Genomic DNA, 22,970 nt, shown 5'->3' with positions numbered 1-22,970 from the left:
TTCAAGCACCACAAGAAAAGGGATTTTTCAGGTAAAAGCCAACCCACACATTACATCTGGAGATTTGCAGACCATTTGCCATCACCATTCTTCACTTGGGAGAAGGTTCTGTTGGTGGTAGGCAGAGTTGCGTTTTTGCCCAAACATGGCGGTTTTGGTTATGACCAAACAGATCAATTTTGGACTAATCTGTCCACAGAATAAGACTTCAGGTATCTCCAGGTGCTCTCTGGCAAAGCTGTGACAAGCAGTTTTGTTCTTTTTTGAGAGCAGAGGCTTCTTTAGCAACCCTCCCTTGAAAGCCATGTTGACTGAGTTTTCTTCTTATTGTGGAACCATCAACATTGGTCTATTTCATCAATCAGTTTGGCCCACCTGATTGTGTTTACCTTGCTCGATTTAAGCAATGCAGCTTAGGGTTCACAAACTTTTGCACATACAACATTTGTCAAATAATTAGTTTTATCTATTTTAACGATTGATTTCTGGCAAAGAAAAATGTTGAATTGATAAACAAACATCTGTTATTTCATATAAAAATTACTGGTATTGAAATTTTTTTATTAATAATGGTTAAAATAAATAAAATTCCAAAAGGCTCAAGGGGTTCACAAACTTTTGCACGACACTGTATATATACATCTTACTTTAACTCTGTCGCCTTTCCTGCTGCGACACACGGGTCACTGGGCAGCGGCATGGTCACCGCCTCGAAGTGAATGCCCTTAGCGGCAAGCACACCCACTGAGTGGCAGAGCTCCTTTGCTTCACCTTGAATAACAAAAGTTAAAACAGAAAATACAATAAAAAAAAAATTAACACAGCTTTCGATCCACTGGTATGTTAAAGTGTATCTTTTTCAACTTCATAGCAACATAACCAACTTTGCAACCAAATTGAATGTAAAACTGCTTATAATTTAACTTTACCCTCAGTAAGCCGGGTGCACAATGATGTGACATTGGTGCTTGGCCCCGGGAATACTCCTGCCTTGTTTAGTTCCTCCTTTAAATTAGATTTTTCATTTTTGTCGTTCCTTAAAAGGGATGTCATGGTGTTGATTGACATCGACTCTGGAGGAGCAGTCCTTCTCCTGAGCTCCTCCACAGACACAGGGTACCTTTGTCAGTCATATTTAAGGACAGAAGCATGCAAGATTATTTAGTTGTTATAAAACAAGATGTGATTTTTTGCTAATAAGAATTAAGCCTTCATAATTATCTATGGATTGGAACATAATCATTTTACTTGTATGTGCGGTGGCCAGAGCACACCTTGAGCAGGCTTGGCACACATTTGAATGGTGCTTGGGTTTGGGCTTCCTGAGGAACTTCTGGGGCTTCCTGGGGATCTTCGGAAGGGGCTGGGGCTTCCTGCTGGGGTGGTGGCTGGAGGGCTGGTGGAAATGTCATCAAGATGTGACCTGTGAATGTAAAAGAAATTCAGATGAATAGAATAGAATAGAAGCAACAAGATAGGGGTTGATTAATTAAGGTAAAAGTATGGATCGATGGATGAACAAAAATGGTAGATGAATGGATGAATTAATTGATGATGCATACACATGGGGTGAGATCATAGAGCAATAATTGAGAAATGGTGAGATGGATTAATTTGAATCAATGGTCAAAAAATATATATGGTTGAAGGATCCCCCGACCCCTGCCCTGTGACCAAGATATATGATATGCGTCCCTGTATCAATGAGCAGAATTGCTGACTTACTTTCATTTGAATCTGCTAACCTCTTCATTTTTGTTCCTATGAGGACATTACAAGGTATGGATTAGTATTGGTCTCTCATTGCATGAATCTGGTGCACTTTGAGAGGAGAATATGCACTTAAATCCCATTCTAGGAGTCTTGTGTATTACTATAGATAGGATAATTGATGCTGACTCGATTAACCCAAGCCCCCTAAGCTATTTTATTTAAAGAGATACTACTTTTCTGGTCTTAATTTCTTGTTAAACACTGCTATAGAGCAACCTGACACGAATCACATCACTAAAAACTATGTAGATTTTCGGGAAGCTCTTTGTCTTATTTTTGCATGTACGTCATTATTTGATAATCTAGTATGGTTAAACATGACTATAAATCATCATAACAACGTTTATAGGTCATAAAAGTCAAAAAGCATCATAGGTCCTGTTTAAGCACACTAAGGGCCAGACATGTAGTTTATCGACATGCCTTCGTTTTAATCCAAAAAGTAAAAACAACATACCCATATTGTAAAACAACGTACGCACAGGGCATATAGGCTAGGTTTTGTTTCATCATTTGGGGGTACAAATTATAGGTGAGGTCCCCCCAGAACATTTTGAATTTAACACTTAATTTCCTGCCTTCGGGTGGATAAAAATCCACCGATCTGTGCCTTCATAGAATCGATTTAGTGGAAATGTATTATTTTTCTGTGAAGGAGAAGACAACATTCATGTTCATTGAGAAATACCTATTATAGAGATTTTTTTTAGGAATCAGCACCGGTGTTAACTAGTTATGACAGTTAAACTTTACATTGGTAATGAAATGCAAAGCCACCACTTGAAACAAAAGGGATGGGCAATCAGTAGCTAGCTAACGTTCGCTACTTAACACATAACCAGATAATGTTAACAATCAAACATCATGTCAGTTTTCTAAAGGGCTTTAAATAGTGCGAGTGTCCACTCAAAAAATGAATTGGCTGGCTGGAAGTTAGCTAGCGCTAGTAAACCATATCCTTGATATCCACAGATTACTTGTAAAACAATATATTTCAAAGGACACGCAACTTAAATTTTCAAATAAAAAGTCTAATAAATTTTCGAATAAAAAGTCTGTACAAAATAATGTCCTGAAATATCTACTTGCCTTACGTGTCCGTGTCCGGAGAAAGTTGGTGGAAAAAGTAGCCGGTCAGTTGGCAGTTGGCAGCAGTGCCGTGATTGGCTAAATAGAGCAGTGCCGTGATTGGCTAAGAACGTTGATACCTTGCAGGCTCAGTTGGGAGGACAAAACACCATCGAGCCCTTCTAGGGGGGTCCGGGAGCATGCCCCCTCGGAAGAAAAATGTGAACCTTTTAAAGTAAAATGCATCAAACTGGTGCACTTTGAGAAGAAAACTAAGGCTAAATCAACTGTGTCCTATGTGAGCTATTTTCTGGAATCATTTGGAGACACAGAAATACCAAAAAGCAGAAACAAAAATATACAGGTTTAAAAAAATCCAGTCAGTCAGCATTCCATTTTTTTTTAAATAATCCCTTATCCCAAAGCTACTTCTCTCTTTGAGTTCTTTGTTTTGTTTTTAATGGCTCAACTCAATATAGGCTCTTGATCTGCGTTGCCCCGAACAATGTTAATTAAACAAAAATAACAAAAATGTACTGGTGAATGATAGGCCCCTTGATCTTCATAGGCCAAAAATAATGTGATTTTTTTTTCCTTTTTCTTTACTGGTTCATGATGGGCCCCTGATCTCCGTTAGCCCCCCCAACGAAGATTAGGGGCCTATCATGAGCCAGTCAACAATTTATTGTTTTAAATGACAATGTTCAGGGCCTTCTTAGATCAGGGGCCTATATTGACACAGTAAAAAAAAAAAAAAATTATTATTTTTTTTTTTGGAGAGGCCCCTGATCTTCGTAGGCCCTGGGGCTTCAGCCCAGGTAAGCCCGTGCATAAAGGCGGCCCTGGGGTCTGGCCACGATCGATAGTAATTTCCAACTCAAGGGGCGGCTCCTACTCGTGCATTTCAAATGCCACTGCACGCAGTTGGATAGCACTACAACCAATCAGAGCGATACACAAGGTGACGTATTAAGTCCCGTTCGTTTAGCGAACAGCTGTTATACTGTTAAATTAAACTTGCCGTGGTCGGTCGGCAAAACAGAACATTCCACTTAGGCCTACTTGCTAATGAAAGATTTGAGTGCTGTCTTCCAAATCGTAAAGGGTCGAGGCCAAAGCAGTCTCAAACTCACACAACCATAGACATTATAAAGGATAGACGCCGCGTTGGCTGCTATTGCCTATTGGCGCTGACGAGCCGTGGGGCCGCCATCTTGAACCGGTCAAATGTTCCACTGAGTGTAGTCTGTTTGGCAGGTGCAATGAACTGTCAGCGCATGTAATTAATCATATCTCATTAAATACCAAACTGATTTTCACGCGGTTTTCTTTGCTGCAAAGATCATACATGTAGCTAAGATACAGGGCACGACGTGTTTTAATATTCATAGTGGGCTTAACAGTCATAGAAGATTCTGATATGATATAAATAACCAGACGTCTGAGATCAAAACGAGGAACATCCCCCGAAAAAGGAGAGGCACCTATTTGCAGACGCATGGGGAAAGTGGAGCTCCACCGGAAGTGGATTTCATTGGTCAGAATTGTAACCTACTCTGAATTTGTTTTCTTCTTTTTGTTTTACTGCCGGAGTTCACCTAGCGGTGAATAATAATACACGGTTTCCACCGGTTATGGTGCTAGTACACAGTAAAATACGTCCGTTTGTTAAGGGTCCCAAGTGGCCAGGACGGTGTTAAAAAGTAGATGTTGAGGTAGAAGATGAATGAAGCAACGAAGCTTTGTGTACATCTTCTGAAATCCGTCTGTTTAATTCACAATCAGTGCAATCTCTGCTATCAACAAATGCACGTTGTTCAAGCAGCTGATCAAAGATAAACAAACCTTGCGATGTCCAGAATAATACTCGTGATAACCATCAAACTAAATCGTACACATTCACTGAGTGAAGATTGTGAAAGTATGACACACATTTCTCACCAACAATGTTATCAAAAACCCAATTAATAACTTATAAATCTTTTAAAAACCTGAATTAAAAACTGTAGCAATGGCGGCCACAGCTTGGATTTCATTTTCGCCGGGAGAAACTGAGAGTGTACTGAATGTACACAGACAAATGATCGATTAAACGTAACATCATCAGGAAATTATAAAAATGGAGATTTCTATGGAGTGATTTTGCTTTAAACTGTACAGGGTCGCGTTGTTGCAGTGACACTCTTTCTTCAGTCGGAGCTGCAGCGTAAAGTGAAAACAAACTGAATGAAATGAGTTTGGGGCGTGGCCCCATCTTGCTTCCGGTGTAGTGGAGGTCCGTTTTCTCCATGGGTCTGCAAATAGGTACTCTTGGGAAAAAGGGGAAAACAGAGACATTTCCAGTTTGACTAGCAATCTGATTGAAAAACCTAATGAGGTGTCAACAAAACGGGAACAGGTAGTTGTTTCTGTTTAGCCAGGGACAGGCAACCAACAATGGGGACGTCTGGTCACCTTTATGATATGTGATGTAGGCTATGATAGGTATTTTGCAAATCACACACTATAGACTAAATATGATAGAGAAGCAGAAACAGATAGGGGCAGTAAAGTCAGCTATTTTAATAAGTTAACAATATATGATTAGGCTATATATAAATATATTTATTCATTTACAGTGACGAGCATACACAATAAAGACAATCACAGGGATAACATAAACAGAGTACAGAAATAAAATAGGATAATTAATATTAATGGTACATATGAAGGGTGGATGTTTCCCATGAAGGCATTAAATATAAATAAAAAACAGTGTATATAATATCTCATTAAAAGAGAAGGACACCATGAGTGTTCATGTAAAAATATGTTTTATTTCTCTAATTTAAAACACAAGCTTGTTAGGCAATTGCCTCTTAAAAGAGGACGGGATTATTTAAAAGCAAAGTCTTCTTGTTTTTTTCCCTCAAATCCTCCAAAAGACTCTTTACGGTGGTCTTTGCCCTCTTTTCTCTGGCCATGGCATTTTTTTTCTCCCGCTCCAGACTTTCCACTCTTGCCAAGGCATTTTCCAGTCTGGTCTTAAGAGCAGCCGGAGAAGCTGGCAAGGCATAGCCATGATCCTAGTAGAAAGAGGGATGAACATTGTTTGAGTAATGTTTTACGTCACGTCACAAACATCAACTCTGCAAAGCATTCCATGAATTAGGGGCACTACATGAAAAGGCAGTTATTCCTAAACTGGAGTCAGCTCGGGGAAATTTAGGAGGAGTAGTCGAGCATGGTACATATGAAGGGTGGATGTTTCCCATGAATACCAAGTTCAGTCTAGTCTCGAGTTGGTTCCTCAGACACAGACAGGAAATCAATGCGTGCCTTGCAGCGCGGTACAAAAACACATTCAATACAAAACCACAGCAATCAAAAGTATTAAAATCAAACAACAACAGCAAACAATAATACTTGATCTCTGATTAGCTAAAACCCCTGAAAGAGGACTGTTTTACAGAGCTTCTTTCTTGTGCTCCCTTTCTGTAATTCAAGCGAGGCGAGTTTGGCAATGTGGTGCAGCCTTAATTTGTGAAAGACAGACACAACCAATGACAACAAGTCGGAATGGTGGTTGTCGATGCCAAACTGTGTCTCCTCAATATGTTCCCCAAGCAGAGACACATCCTCCGTTCCAATCTCCTCCCGGACGAAGTGTGTGACTGCCGACACCTTAGGAGCTTGCATTGTTGAAGCCCGGCGGATCACCCTCTCTGCAGCTCTCAGCACCTTATAATAATAATAATAATACATTATATTTATATAGTGCTTTACACAGTGCTCAAATACACTTTACAGAACAGAGAAAATAAAATAAGAACAAAGCAACTTTAATATAATAAGATTAAAACATAAAAAACAAGATAATAATAATAATAAAATCAAACCTTCACTGTGCCTAGTGATGGAATCACTAAGCCGCCGGGGTTTTTCAGGGTTAGAAGGTGGTAGCTCTTGTCAAAGGAAGCTGGTACAGCATCTCTGACCAAGCTACCACGGCACACATCACAGGACAGCTTTCGTAGAACCTGCCGGACCACAAATCCTGCTATGTAGACTATAGCATTTTCCACCAGACCACCAAACCGAGTGGGGAGATAACTATGGTCACACACAAGGGCCGAAATGTTTGCGAATGGAGATGGGTGCTCTTCAGCAGTTTCGGGAGAGGACATCTCCACAGCAGACAATGACACCGTGTTATCTTGGGCCTTCACATTGCCTGTCTCACTAGGTGAGACCAGGCCCGGTTCTAGAAAGTCAGACTTGGGGGGGCCCGTAGAAATTTTGGGGGGGCACACTGGGCAGGGAGACCGAAGATGCGAGCGCGCGCATAGCGCGCGAGCCGAAATTTTTTGCCCTTGTAAGATCTCTGCGTCTGCTTTTTGGCACATTTACTGTGAATTGTGTAGAACACAATATGCAAATAAACGTTGAGTGTTGCTGTGTGGGAAATTTGATTATTGCATGTTTTTTTTCTCCAAAATGTTTATGAATAACATATAATATACATTATATACAACATAATGTGTATATATATAAAATAAATGATTGTGATGTAAGTGTTTTATTGGCTAATTTTATTTGATGCCTCAAATGGTGAATTAAATAGGCCTACTTCCTATTAGTCAATGCATTGTGTGTCTGAATGTGTTCTCAACAGGATAATGCAGAACTGATTTTAAAAAAAAAATACACTTGGTTAACAGCAGCCAACAGTAGCCAGCTAATCTATATTTTACAGTAGGCAATTTAAATCATGTGTGTGTTTGTGTGTCCAACAGGACAAATGCAGAACAGATTTTTTGGGGGTTTTTTGATTTAGTTAACAGCATTCAACAGCAGCCAGCTGATCAATATTAATTTAACAGTAGGCTATTTCAATCATATATATGTGTGTGTGGACCCAATTAATTTTATTTGACATTTTCTTGGACAGCGAACGAAATTTTCCGTCCGATAGTGGGTCGGGAAAAAACCCAGACCCACTATCGGGAAAAAAAAAAAAAAAAAAAAAAAAAAAATCTCAAATTTTGGTTGGGGGGGCACAGCTCACATCTGGGGGGGCACGGCCCCCCCTGGCCCCTGGCTACCGCCGGCCCTGGGTGAGACCCCACACCGGACCATCAGACGACGGAAGATGGCCTGGAATTGGCGTGCCGATGGGTTATTATTCCAGCCGCCTTGCACGGAAAACAGGCACATAATACATTACTCAGAAGACATCAAAAAGATATTCATTAACTATATTTACAGAATGAATTGTAATAAAAAGAACATCAACCCTACCAGACGCTCTGATCGAGTTGAATAGGAGCTCCAAGTGATCCTGACTGAACCGGTATGTGAGCACATATCTCTGGACGTGGAGCAGCTCAGGAATCATAAGCATCAACGTGTCGATGTTGATTACAAATCAGATGACCGATAATTACCTGCAAAAGAAAATTACTCTGATCATGGCGAAATAACACACCCCAAGAAATCAGCACGTGATTTTGTTTATTCAAAGCAGTAAAGCGAATGTTATTACTATTTTAACAGACCTCTTAGATCGGTGAAGGGGTGTTCCATCTCTTGTCACCAAAGTGAGCAAGTACTCCCTGGCTCTTGAAAACAATCCTTTCCTCTCTGCCCAATTCAAAGCACCCAACAGAGCTTTAAATCCTTTTGCGCGAGGATTGCGTCCATTCATTGAATCGAACAGCCTGTCGATAATCTATAAAGAAATATCGGCATCTAAATCCCTATCATTACTGGGTTTCATAAGGTATCAGATATAATAAATAATATAAAATGTTTTAATTGGTTCTATAGTCACTAATTGTATTACCTCAATGAATTCAGCCGTTGCCTCACACTCCTTAAATTGAGAGTATCCAAGATCCCTCATCGTGCGAAGAGCCACTGACACAGAGCGACTCAAAGTCTGTGCAGCCAGGTTCACCCTCATCTTTTGATTCTCATAAAAGACATGTTTGTCAGTAATTTTGTTTGCAGCATGCAGTCCATCTTTTTTTTGAACATCATTGAGTTGGTTGATGTACCGCCCGTTGATCAGTCCGGTGGTAGCTGTAATTGGACTGTATGCCTGCAGAGTAAGAAACTGTCACTGCTCAAACCAATACAAACAGCAAAATGTTGATCATCATGTCCAGCCATAACTGTGCAAATGGACAGACAGACCATAATATTAAGATATAACATTTAGCTGAAGAGGCATAACTTGTACAAATAGGTCTACAACAATCATAATTTACCTGCAACATATTACGGGCCAACTTTAGCATGTGACAGGCGTCCATCATTACGAAAACCTTCTCGCCAGTCACTGGATGCGGGAAATTGGTTTGTAGGGGCTTTCTTGGGTCTCCCTTCAGCTCACACCCAAGCTGGTTACACATGCTGACATTGGAGGCATGCCCATACATCGTAACGCACACAACATATCCGCAGCCATCTTTGATGTTTACTATCACGGCTTCCACGTCGCATGCAGGTCACTGTCGTCATCCGGTTACGTCCGCCCCAGAGCACCATACAAAGGGCTCTGGCCCGCCCATATTAGATAGAACCAATTGAAACGTGAGTCAGGATTTCTCGACTTTTTGATAAAGCTTCAATGGAGAGTGTCCAGACCAACAGGCGCAGCAAATTTAATTTGCCAGCGCCTAGTGGCAGGTCTGGGAATGCCAGGCTATTGTTGGCCTTGATTCTAGCAAGAAATTCAAGTTGGGGTTGGTTGTCACTTTTTTGGGGGGGTTGGTTGTCACATGTTATCCAAAGGCTGCAGCCAGAAAAGGAACCCAACAACGAAATAAATTGTCAAGCTGTATCATCACTGACACCCCAGAGAAGGAGAGAATATAGCAGGAAAAGGCAGCTAGCATGCAAATGAAAAAAGGGCAACAAAATCAAAACAACCCAATGCATCCCAAACTAGACCAGCTGCCAAGGCTACAGTAAGTTATGTAGGCCTATTTGTCAACTTGACAATGCAATTCAACTTTCAAATGTAGTTCTGCTTTCTTGCCTTCTTTTTAAGATTATTCCCATTGTGACAAACAACCCCTTACACATTACAATAAGATAGAAAATGTGAGGGGTACACATTTCAAGCCAACACCTTAAGCTTCAATTTAATGTAGGAATGACTATTGAAAGATGCTTAGGTGATTAGCAATTCTCACTGGAGTAATACGTGTGCCTACTTACCCCGTTCTCCCCTACTTTCTCAATAACATCATATGACTAACATCATATGACTAACTCGAGTTTATTGGGGAACTTCGGCTCTGCTGGCTCCCAGAGTGTTAGCTCTCCATTATAATAACTTCGGCATTAGGCCTATAAGCTTATTAATATAAGCGTATTACTCATTCACTGGCGTTTCCTGGTTTTAATCACGATAGTAGTAAACAAAAAGTAGAACAAAGCAGGCAGTGTCAAAAAGCCTCCATTCCAAAGTTTCACAAGTGTGTAGTTGGAGTAGGAACCTTCATTTATTATGTAGCTGGGGAACAATTTGATAGACGTACGGTTACCGTGGTAATAGTTTGTATCGAACAGGAACGAACGAGCCAAGTGTCGGATTGAGCTCGTGGGAATCGAGCTAAGCGTTCAAACCTATTAGTTTGGTCACTGCCATATTTATTTACACATGTGTACATCCATATACATATATGGGTCACTGCCTGTTGCCTAGACTGTGAAGTTTTGACGCTCACGAGCCCAAATGCTTGCCGAACCTCGTCGCGCGCTACTAAAGCTAATGTGTCATGGTAGGTGATTTAATGTTAAAAGCTGTGTGTGTGTGTGTGTGTGTGTGTGTGTGTGTGTGTGTGTGTGTGTGTGTGTGTGTGTGTGTGTGTGTGTGTCTGTGCGTGCGTGCGTGTGTGTGCGTGCGTGTGTGTGTGTGTGTCTGTGCGTGTGTGTTGTCAGTGACAACACACGCACACAAACACATTGTCAGTAGTTGTCCCAACACGGTTGAATACAGTGAAGGAAGTTGTGACTACAACCCAGTATTCTACACAACACAAACAATAGGCATAGTAAATCCATTCATGTTTGGACTAGTTGAGGCGTTCATGCGGTCTCATTTATTTTGTCTCATGTATAAGTAGCCTATGGATTTCTCTCATAAGCCAACATTATTTTCTAATTGAGCTACTGAAAAGAAAATGTGGGAATTGAAGAAGGGTGAGAATCATATACATCATATTCATCATAATGAATGATTGCTCTTTCTAGGTGTATCCCAGCTGTAGCATGCAGTCAGATGGGCACAGTGGACTGAGGGACCTGGAGGCTGAGCTGGCCAGTAAAGAGAGAGAGTGTAAGGAGCTCCAGGCTGCCAGGCTCCATCACCTGGAGAGCTGCCTCACACAGGCCCAGGAGGAGAGCTCCAAACTCAGGTAGGCCCACCTCCATGTGTCCACCTCACACCAGGTTTGGGATGTATTAAAGGTGAAGTAAGCGGTTTATTTATGTTAATATAAGTGTTAAATCGCTCTTTATTCATACAGTGATCACTTACATAATGTGCACGTTTCATAAAGCCGTCTCTCTCAGTCAGCTGCTCTGCATGTAATCGGCAAATAAACTTTTTGTCGGATCCCGAAATTAATATCCAATCACATGAGAGAACGCTGGGGGCGCCCTTAGCTCAGTTGGTAGGGCGTCCCCCCCCCATGGGCCTCGGCCAGCAGCGGACCGCGGGTTCGATTCCAGCCCGTGGTCGTTCTCTGCGTGTCACTCCCCTCTCTGCCCCATTTCATCTCTGTCTCTACACTATCAATAAAGCATAAAAATGCCAAAAAATATCTTAAAAAAAACAAACAAACAAGAGAGAACGCTACAAACCGACACCCGTCTCACTCATGGTCTCACTGCCGGTGCACGCCAGAGGACAGATGGGTGAATGCAGGGTTGCCGCGGATCTTGAAAAGCATTAAAAGTCATTACATTTAAGTTTCAATATTCAAGGCCTTAAATGTCTTAAAAAGTCTGGAATTATTGGGTGGGCGCACTGGGCGGCATTAAATTTAATCGGGGGCAGAATTAATGAGCTTGCCTTATTTGTTTCTTTCTAGTTTTCTAGTTTAATTGTTATATTTCTATGTTTTTATTTTATCGGTGTTTTATATAGCCTACTTCAAAGATATCCGGCAAGTCCGACACATAGGCTACACTAGAGGCAGTACGGCCGTGTTAGAGGAATGTGTGTTCCCTGCTTTCGAATTTGTAGTCGGCCGCGGTAGAGCAAAAAAGGAGAGAACGACGCGGTGGAATGCATGCCAAGCTATTATAAATTCAGTGAGAGGTGGAGGGAGGACGACAAATACCGTGGCTGGCTTTTTTCACCCCACGACCGCGACCACACGCTGCTTGTAGGTGCGCAACCACCCGCCCGCTGATGATATAGGGTAGGCTACTGACGCAAATCACACAACACGTTGGTTGTGTTTAGTAGGCTAAACATGTTTATTTAGGCTATCTATATTTATTAATAGACGTTCATTCAGCTCATTCAGGTCGCGTTGACTTGGCGTGAGCTCATGGAGTGAGACGCGGGTCTCTATCACACTGCTTGTCTCTCTTTCTGTCACTTTCTTTCTCTCCACTCTGCACTCCCTTTCTAACAGCTAGATAAAAACTATTGCCGATCCTCCCATCAATCGCAGATAGTAGCATACGTTTCCTTTGCCAATCGGTACAACCCTGATACCCGCTGTTTATTAACCTGAATGCCTGCAACAATACTGTATGAAGAAAAAATTACTTTGCGCATATTACCTCAGGTCTCGTGAGCATGGATGTAAATCTACAGTTGGCCAACATACACATACGATTTTGAAATTGCAAAAACCTCCCTTGACCTGTGGAACCAATTTTTAAATAGTGTCTGCCATAAGTTCTGAAAAAGAAAGTTAATGGACTAAGTTTGTTATTTATTGAATAAGGAATTAAAATATGAAGAACATTCGGATTATTCTTCCCCAAAAAATATCCCATTTTTAATTTATAGCCTAATTAAAATATTGTGTGCTGCACCTAACACGTATTTTCTAAATTGATTAAACTCTTCTTGTTACTCGATTAATCAGAAAATGTAAACCAATTGATACAGAGGTCTATAATTGGTTGAAAAGGTGGTAATGATTGGTTTTCAGGTTGCCTTTACAGTGATCTCTTATACTTGTGTGAAAGTTTGTGAACCCCTTGAGCCCTTTGGAATTTTATTTATTTTAACCATTATTAATTCATTTTTATCAATACCAGTATTTTTATATGAAATAACAGATGTTTGTTTATCAATTCAACATTTTTCTTTTCCAGAAATCATTTGTTAAAACAGATAAAACAAATTATTTGACAAATGTTGTATGTGCAAAAGTTTGTGAACCCTGAGGAAATCGAGCAGGTTGACACAATCAGGTGGGCCAAATCGAGTGATGAAATAGACCAATGTAGTGATTTAGGGCGACTGTGGCTCAGGTGGTTAAGCGGGTCGGCCAACGATCCAAGGGCTGGCGGTTCGATCCCCGCCCGGCCACCTGTGTCATGGTTGTTGTGTCCTTGGGCAAGACACTTCACCCACCCTGCCTTGTGTGAATGTGTATGATTGCTGTGTGTTTGAGGTGGTGGTCGGAGGGGCCGTAGGCGCTGAATGGCAGCCTCGCTTCCGTCAGTCTGCCCCAGGGCAGCTGTGGCTACTATCGTAGTTTACCACCACCGGTATGACTGTGTGTGAACGAATTGAACCTGGAACCCTGTAAAACGCTTTGAGTCAACAACATCGAAATAAAGCTCTATATAAATCCAATCAATTATTAGTGAGAGAAAAACAAACATCTGTTATTTCATATAAAAAATACTTGTATTGATAAAAAATTATTAATAATAGTAAACATAAATAAAATTCCAAAAGGCTCAAGGGGTTCACAAACTTTCACACAGCACTGTATGTATTTGATGGTAAATGCAGGGGGACATTGTCTTCATTCAGACTGCTGAACATTTTTTATATTCTGTAATTAGACAGCAGTTGTTAGCTAAAGTGCATTGAATATTTGTTAGTCAGATTTAATGCAACCCTTTACGTAGTATACTGTAGTGTAGTTTGTCAATTTCTGTTACCGCGGTATTGGTATTATTTTTTCATTTTAGAGGTCTTAAAAAGGTCTTAAATGTCTTTAAATTTGAACTTTAAAAATGTGCAGATACCATGTGAATGTTTATGCGCCTACAATGGCAGAGCAGGTAAAAATCCTTCCCAATGTCTGTTTTGATGGTTTTTATCATGTTTTATCACTATTACTTATCTGAGATGGTGCTAGATAACTCACTTTTTGAAGTGCATTAATGTGGTGACGTAGGGACGAGCAAAGGGACCGCTAACTGCAGTAACTGACAGGAAGTTAGCTAAAATAACCATTCCGCTTACAGCACCTTTTAAGGTATTACCAATACCATACTGGGGACAATTAAAAATAGCAACAGTATCCCTTATTTACCGTGGATACCACCATAAAAAATACCTGGTGCATGGGTGTCGTTCTCCAGCAGCAGTTTGAAGATGCTTTGAAAGTGATGACAAAACTCCTGTTAATAATGTAGGTCTTATTTGTCAATTAAAGAACCGGTCAAAAAAGCACAACATCATAAGCTTAAAATACCTTACAAGTAGATGACATGCGTTATTTTCCCTCGTTTAGAACGTAGATTGTGATGTGTTCAAGTGCTGTCCGTAAAAATTAGTATTTAGCAGAGGTAACTTTTACATTAAATTACATTACATTACATGTCATTTAGCAGACGCTTTTATCCAAAGCGACATACAACTGGAGCACACATTCATACACTGATAGCAGCAGCTACCACGCATGGTGCAAGCTAACTATTGGGAGCAATTTAGGGTTCAGTGTCTTTCCCAGGGACACTTGGACATGGCGGGGAGACAAGGGATCGAACCACCGACCCTGCATTGAGCTACAGCCCCCTTCATAGTGATTAGTTGGTATATAACCTTCATTCATGACCGACGGATACTATTTCAAATAGTATACAGCTCTGGAAAAAATAAAGAGACCAGTCTGGAATTTTCTTATGTCTTTATTGAAAATGCTCTTGATGACAATATTTTTTGTGGGGAATTTGGTAGAAATGTTGTCAGTAGTTTATAGAATAAAACCAAATGTTAATTACATATAAATAGTAAAAAGAGAGACACTGAATATTTGGAGTGGTCTCTTAATTTTTTCCAGACCTGTATAATCGTTCTATTTATTGTCATCTTTGTTAGAAAGTATACTGGCTTGGTAGAAGAAACACACAGTGAGCCCTGGAAAATGTTAATTATATGCTTTGAGAATGATGCTGCTTGAGGGTCCTGTGTCTCTTTGACTGTTAAGCCGAACGTCTGTTTACCTGATATGAGTTAACAGTAGCTTATATTTAAACAACACAATATATATCCCTCTGCCACAATTATAGCCCCGATTATTATATCAGTGTTTGTGTGTCGGTAAAAGGTAATCGTTTGAGAAGCTTCCTGGACTGTCACACAGTGGCCTGCAAACAGGATTAGAACTTAATCTTCTTATTAAATTGTCATTCACATGGTAAATAAAGTTGTAACCATTTTGCAAAGTAAAACCAGCCTTTATCAGAAGTGTCAAATGTTACCTGCATAGTGCATACATTTGTTCACGGACACACTCATTCAGTACATATCTAGAAATAGCACAAAAAATGGATCTTAAATTGTTGGTTCAAATAATAAGAGGTTAACGGTGTAACAATATTCAAAGTAATCCTCTGAGACTTTCCATGTTAATTTTACTTTATATATACGTAAAGGGTGTTACTGCAACAAAAGTAATACAAGCTCAGGGGCCTCATTTATAAACGTGGCGTACGCCCAGAAGACGGCGCACGCCAATTTCTAAGCAAATATTGGGATTTATAAAAACCAAACTTGACGGGAAGATGTGCGGTCCTCCACGCAAACTCTGACCCATGCGCACGCACAGAAAGTGGAGAAAGGAGAAACGCCGACTCCGTCGGCACATGTATGAAGTGCGAGAACGAATGTGTTTGTGTAAAATTAATCCAGATAGGCCTATTATAAGCCATGTAGGTCTATCATATATTGGGAGTTCCTTTGCAAAACGGATGAAGCCATTCTTACAACTAATGAACAAATGCCTCCACGGATTTTTCCATGGAGTGATACCAACAAAAACAAAACGAATTAGGATCTTAAATAGCGTACAAACGGAGATATGAGTACAAATAAAAACAAAACAGCAACGTTCGAATAAGCTCTGCAGTTATTAAAGAATAACCTATCTGCATGTTGTGGAATTAATTCTGATAATATTGAGGTGGAATACAGCCTATTACTTTTACACTGACGCTGTTCTCGATGCCTCAGTCAGGCAGACAGGAGTGCACCTTTTCATACACTAATGATAAGCCTACTGTACATCACATAGGCTACTCTACTGTGATTTTTTTCACGGCTTTTAGTCGGTTTTATCTATGTGTTTTTCTTTGTGTTTAAGCACGTCGCAATTGTGTTTTGAAAGGGACTGTGAAGTTTATTATTAACCCTCCGCCGCCCGTCACTGCCCCGGGATGAATTCTCCGAATCTGTATCTCATGAGGGGTCTCAGTGTCCCCCGCTCGTGGCACAAACACTGTTGTGTGAGGATATGCACTTGTTTGCGTCCACTTTTATGTCGGATCACTTATTTTTATTTCGGCCACAGCGTTCACAGAGATCGCCACAGGCTGCACTCTGACGCCTTTACGCTCACACTGCCACCAAACTATATTTTCCCTGTTCGCCACTTCTCCATCGGGTACTTCAGGGTGATCGCAGTGATCCACACCGTGTGGAGTCTATTTTTCCATTTCCCTTTCAGTCGGCGATTGCCACTACCGCCTTCATGCACTCAGTAAATTATATTAATTTGGGGCGTGTCAATGACTATGTATGGGTAAATATGGGCGTTACGTGAAGCCCGCAAAGGCTGCGCAACATTTAGAGTTGATTGTGATTTATAAAGGGAAACAGGCGTAGGACGTGAGTGCGCACTGTTTTATAAATCCGAATATTTTTGTTCGCACGTACATCCTACATTTCTTCCGTACGCCAGCTTCCACGTGAATCCCACGCAAAGCTTTATAAATGAGGCCCCTGAACACTAGAGTGCAAATGTCTCCCTTGTGTAAGCATTTAGAATTGACTCCACATCACAGCCATTCAATTGATTTCTCCCAAACACCTTCATAAGTAGAATATTGAGTGAACGGAACATTGAATTGCTGTCGGGTATAAAGGTAAAAGGAAATCCATATATGCAGGAGAGAGATAATGAAACGGAGTGAAGTCAGACCCTTAAAGCCACTACGAGTAAGTTGGCACGTCCCCTTTGGACAAAAGCGGTAGTATTTTTACGACGCCCGCTGTCGCAAAGCTGTTTTCTAGCGCGTGCCAGGCGCGCGAGTGTGAACTGAGAAGGGCGCAATATAGTGCATGTCCGTGTGTTGAAAGTGTGAGGACTCTTTTCGGCTCCGTGAGAGTGGTTTTGACACTGCATCAACTAATGCCAGTCACTGCCACACACACCTGATTGCAATGAGTTGATGCAGCAGTGTCACCTAACTACTCTCTCTCACGGAGCTGAAAGACTACGCGTCCTCACAGAAAGCGAATGAACGAGAGACGGCAGTTAGTATGGATCACGATGAGGTAATGTGTTTGTGTTGTTGATGTAAATAATGACTATTTCAGATAATGGTTATCTGATGATGGTGAAGCAAAGCAAACTTTGTGTTAGTACCAACCGCTCATTCATTTAGGAGTAAACACTGCAGTCTAGTTTCGCTCTCGTGAAATTGTATACACGTTGCTTGGCAACGCCCTCGTCCCGCCCGTAGCCTATATCACTCTCCCTTTTAGCTTTTCTTCATTTTTCTTTTTTTTCTTTGATGGTTCAGCCCCTTTATCAGTCATTATGACGACAAATAACTGTCTCAAACAAGGCTCCCGCTCCCCTTCCCTCACCTGGAGGGATAGGCTTCTCAAATCACGTTGCTGCGCCACACTGAAATCTGCGACCAATATGGATATGTGACCATAGAGCCTGCACGAGCGAACCGAAAATCGGACTGGGTGTGCGACCAGACCAAAAGCAGTAATAAAAACTATTTAAAAACGTCTTTCTTTGCACTGATGGTCTCCTTTGCTGTTAAAGGTAATTTATGATTATCAGAGGAAACATGAGGCTGTTCAAAAGATATTTAAATGTTACTCGTAGCCGCTTTAAGGCACAAACCAGTGACTCGCTCTTGGTCCCATGACAATAAAGATTTCCCCTTTAATTGAAATATGGTTATTCTCTTCTCTTGACGGACAACGCTTTAAATAAAGGCAGGGCCAGCTCTCTTCCTTTTTGAATTCCCCCTACACAGTATAAGGGCCACTTCATTTTTAAGTATTTTATGTAATGGCCACTTTTCTGTGAAACCAACTCCTAATGTTATTGCCGATATGATGTTTTTTTTAACATAAAAGCAATTATATTATCAAATGGCAATTTTTCCGAGGAAGCCATTTGATTTAATTTGCCCTAGTTAGAAAGCTATGACACAAGATGGTTTGGTAGTCAATATGCGTCTCAGAACAAGATGATGGACTAACACATTCACATATAGTTTGACCTTTTAGTTGGGGCAAGTTAACATTGAGTCGGAACAGACAAACTCAGGTGCACTCTGACTCTTTGATTCTGACATTATGGCAGCAATGGAAATAATTCACTCAAGTGCTGTAGTGTATGTACACATTTAAGGTACACATTTTCTTTTCTTATGTTACTTTAAATACCTAACTTTTTCTCCACTTCTTTGGTTTTGTTTTTCGTTTGCATTTTAATCTTTCCTGTCCCATTAAACATATCATATGTCACATCGAATGTATCTTGTAATCCTAACTACTAACAGCCTATGCAGTAGTCAGTAGCTCTACCTTGACCGGCTTCAACAACGAACTGTATTGTTGTATATTAACAGTTTAATAATGTCATAATGCTTTATGGAAGTTTAAGAAACATATTTAATTACATTTTGTCTATTTGTATCTTTTGCTGATAACACTTTTGTACTTTTGACTTTTACTTCTAATGGATACTTTTCCCTGGAGAGGTGAAGAATTGCCTAAGTACGGTAGTTCACTTACAGAATTACATTTGCTTCAGTCAGAATGAGATTTTCTTGAGAGATATTCAATCAAATCGTCATGTAATCCACACTCGCCGACTATCAGTCATATCAGTGGAAAATTAGGTCCCCCCCATCCCTCCAAGCATTCATAAATAATGATAATGACTTACAGGAGCTTTGACGAGGAACCATTTCTGTGTTTTGGTGGTCAAATTATATGATATGAAAAAAGTGGAGCACAGAAGAAAGTTTGCTCAGTTCACTGTAATTATTAAGCAATTAAAACTACAGAATATGTCAGACACTAAATTCAAAATAACCTTGATCAGGGGTTCCAGGAGAACATCAGTAAACTAAACAAAGTCGACAGTAATACACACAGACTAAACCGTGCATTAATTTGCATGCAAACAGACAACACAACAACATTCTTGACATTTGGCCAAGCCACAGACAATTTATGGCCACTGATGCTGCCGTCATATGCTGGTGCATGAAAGTGGATGCCCGTAATAGTCTGCACAGTCAATCAGTTACCATGAATCAGACGCTCAGTCCTTCAATGTCACTTGTCAGTGATGTCAACAATGCAATCAAGAAAGTGCGATGTATTAGCCTGGAAATCCAGACCCTGATATCTTGAACGATAGAGGGTCTGGCCACGATCAATAGTAATTTTCAACTCAAGGGGCGGCTCCTACTCGTGCATTTCAAATGCCACTGCACGCAGTTGGATAGCACTACAACCAATCAGAGCGATGCACAAGGTGACATAAGCCCCTTTCGTTTAGCGAACAGCTGTTAAACTGTTAAATTAAACGTTTGCCGTTGTCAGTCGGCAAAACAGAACATTCCACTTACTTGCTAATGAAAGATTTGAGTGCCGTCTTCCAAATCGTTAAGGGTCGAGGCCAAAGCAGTCTCAAACGCACACAACATATCCGCAGCCATCTTTGATGTTTACTATCACGGCTTCGGCGCATGGACATATAAAGACGTCGCATGCACGTCACTGTCGTCATCCGGTTACGTCCTCCCCAGAGTACCATATAAAGGGCTCTGGCGCGCCCATATTAGATAGAACCAATTGAAACCATAGCCAGATTTCTGGTCTTCTTGATAAAGCTTCAACGGAGCGTGTCCAGACCAACACGCGCAGCAAATTTAATTTGCCAGCGCCTAGTGGCAGGTCTGGGAATGCCAGGCTAGCGATGTATTGAATCACGGGGCACATTGTTCACCAACAATCCTTTGCATGACATTGATTTCAACCAATAGTCCTTAAGCCCTCCGGCACTGGGATGTGGCTCATTGATGAGACACTCAGGGGAGAGAAAAAAAAAAGGTCAGTTGAAGTGATTGATACACTCTTTTATGAGTGGTAATACAGATGGTATTACTTGTGCATTTTGAATGCTCTATCTCCAACTGGGTCATAAAAAGCCAATTTGAGAGTGAGACTGAGTAATGACGTCTTTAGTTTTGTGTGTTTGAATGTTAGGCATCTAGAGAATATGCCATGCTATCTTATATGTGATGGCAGCAGAGGCGGGAGCCCTTGTGGCGTCATGTGGTAGCTCTTTGAGCTGTTGTTTATGGCTGCTGAATGAGAGGAGAGGGGATATGGATTATTTGTTGAAACATCGATCCGCGCAGTGTAGCAGTAAGACAGTGTATCATTAATCCAGCTCACCTTCTTTCTCTTTGAAGAGCAAATTCTAATTATTTGCAAGAATGGAATTTGAATTGTGAGTTACGAAATGTTCTTCTTATTTTTTTTAAATTTAGATAAAGAAACCTTTTTTAGTGAACACCACTTACTATATTGCCCCGACTGAAATATCTCAACTACTATTGGATAGATTGCCATACATTTTGTAGACATTCATGGCTCCCAGGCTTCGAGTGAAATGGGTCGATAACTATTTGGGTGGATTACCCTGAAATTTAGAGCAGACATTAATGCCCCACCCAGGATGAATCGTAATAACTTTGGCAATCCCCAGACTTTTTATGGAGTAATTTTATTAGGTCTAAATTAGAACTTGTCCGATACTTTTGTTTTGACGGTATACAAAACTAATTTTCAGAAGTCTCAACTGTAGTTTGGGGTGTTTGCTAAATAGAGATGGTTGCATAAATACAAAACATGGTAAACTTGAAAACATCTGTACCTGCTAAACATTGGCAGTATAGCATTGTCTTTTGGACTATTTTTGCCAATGATCACTTGCCATGCTTAAATTGTGAAGAAGTCTATCAATTATTGTAAAGTGACAAGGTGTTCATTTATACTTTCTGACTCCGAGCCTTGAACTAGGAATTCAATTCTATTTCCACAGGCATATTTCTTATCTGCTTCTGCTTACAGTGGCAAATTCACCTCTCAGCATGATACTGAGGGATCCATGCATAGCTAATGCGCGGCGGTAAATTACATGAATTGTTTTAAACCCTGACATATCAGCACAATTATACCTGTCTCAGCAGTGCTGGCAAATGTATTATTGATCAACATGCTCACTGGTTAAATGATATCCTTCTGCAGCCGGAAAGGTGGGGAGCAGAGAGAGAGAGAGAGAGATATGAACAGATTTTTCAACCTTGTCCATTCAACTGTGATAAACTTCTCCCTTTCTCTCATGGCGGCTGTGGTTTGCCACCTCGTTCACTTTATCAAACTGACACGATACACAGCTCACAGTTCCATGTCTTAACTAACTGGAATATCTTCCTCAGTCATCACTCAGAAATGATGTCTTGCTAAATGAGCTAGTTGAGGATAATATATTCTTTTGAAGGTACCCTTGATGAGTGAAACTTCTGTCTCGACACTGATTGAGTAACATAGTAATGATAGTAATGTTTCTATCTATGAAAGCCTCAACAGCCCTTGTATTTTATCCAAATTGTTCGCCTGGCAGCCCTCAAAACATATCGAGTTGTACGACGCTTTCCAGGATCATAACATAAACTAACATATATTGGTGGATTATATTTAAGGTTTTAAGGTATGCACAGTTACTGAAACAGTTCAATAATAAAATATTTTCTTTCATGTCTTGCCTTGGTTACTCTATCTGTGAATTTCTGCTTTTTTCTCTTCACTCTAATCTTCTTCGTCACCTCTGCTACACTGTCAAAGATCTTTTTATTAATATAATTCTCTCATCTTTTTTTGTGTTCTTTCCTTTAGCCTACCAGTCCTTGGAAGCTGTTCTTTAAATATAATTCTCTTGTACAATCCATAACCTTAAAATCACAAAAATTTTCCACAAGGATGAGAGGTTAAGTCACCCCTCTGTCCCAAGTCTGTAGTTTCAACAATTAAATGTAGTTCAAACAGATTTCCCTTTTATTGAACTGCATGAGTGCTTTTGAACCACTTTTATTATTCCCCATTGGAAGTCATTTCCAGCAATACGACTTTGATGAACCCACTCTACCCTACCTGGCCAGCATGCGCATCAACAGAAATATTCCAAGGAGGACACATTCATGCATTTCTAACAAGCCAAATGTCCAGTCATCTTACTCAGACGATGTTGAAGATCAAAATAGAGCTAAAAAGACAATGAAAATTAGACTTAGATTCCTCAGGTGTCTGCAAACAAGACATGTTGCTCAGTGTTGTGCGCGAGACTTCAGCCTAATATTGGAAGGTAATACCTTACACCGGGGTATCATTTGGGGAAGGTTTAAAGGTATTAAAAAATGGATACAGCCCAACCCTACCTCACACCTCCACACCACCTTTATGTCCACCTCACAACACTATACCTCAGATCTTAGCTGGAAACACCCTCATTAAAGGAATAGTTCAACATCTTTTTAATAATGCGACAGTCTTCCTGTAACTGTGCGTGCCTATTTTATGAAGAAAAGGCCAAAGGTCTCTCATC

General features: G+C 40.5%; 1 protein-coding gene across 1 annotated transcript in view; it reads left to right on the top strand.

Annotated features, from left to right (window-relative positions):
* Positions 1-11,103: 11,103 nt before the first annotated feature.
* Positions 11,104-22,970, top strand: part of ccdc57 (coiled-coil domain containing 57) — a gene marked incomplete at both ends in the record, with an annotated part of 47,934 nt that continues 36,067 nt past the window's right edge. Inside the window, one exon of the mRNA XM_080049009.1 lies at positions 11,104-11,249. Within this exon, the coding sequence (XP_079905135.1) occupies positions 11,104-11,249 (146 nt within the window). The remainder of the gene's footprint in view (positions 11,250-22,970) is intronic.

The sequence above is a fragment of the Ammodytes marinus genome (genome assembly GCF_949987685.1).
Source record: "Ammodytes marinus genome assembly, chromosome: 20".
In the NCBI taxonomy this organism is placed as follows: Eukaryota; Metazoa; Chordata; class Actinopteri; order Uranoscopiformes; family Ammodytidae; genus Ammodytes; species Ammodytes marinus.
The sequence above is the reverse complement of the archived record's forward strand: the minus strand, read 5'-3'. Positions and strand labels throughout refer to the sequence as shown.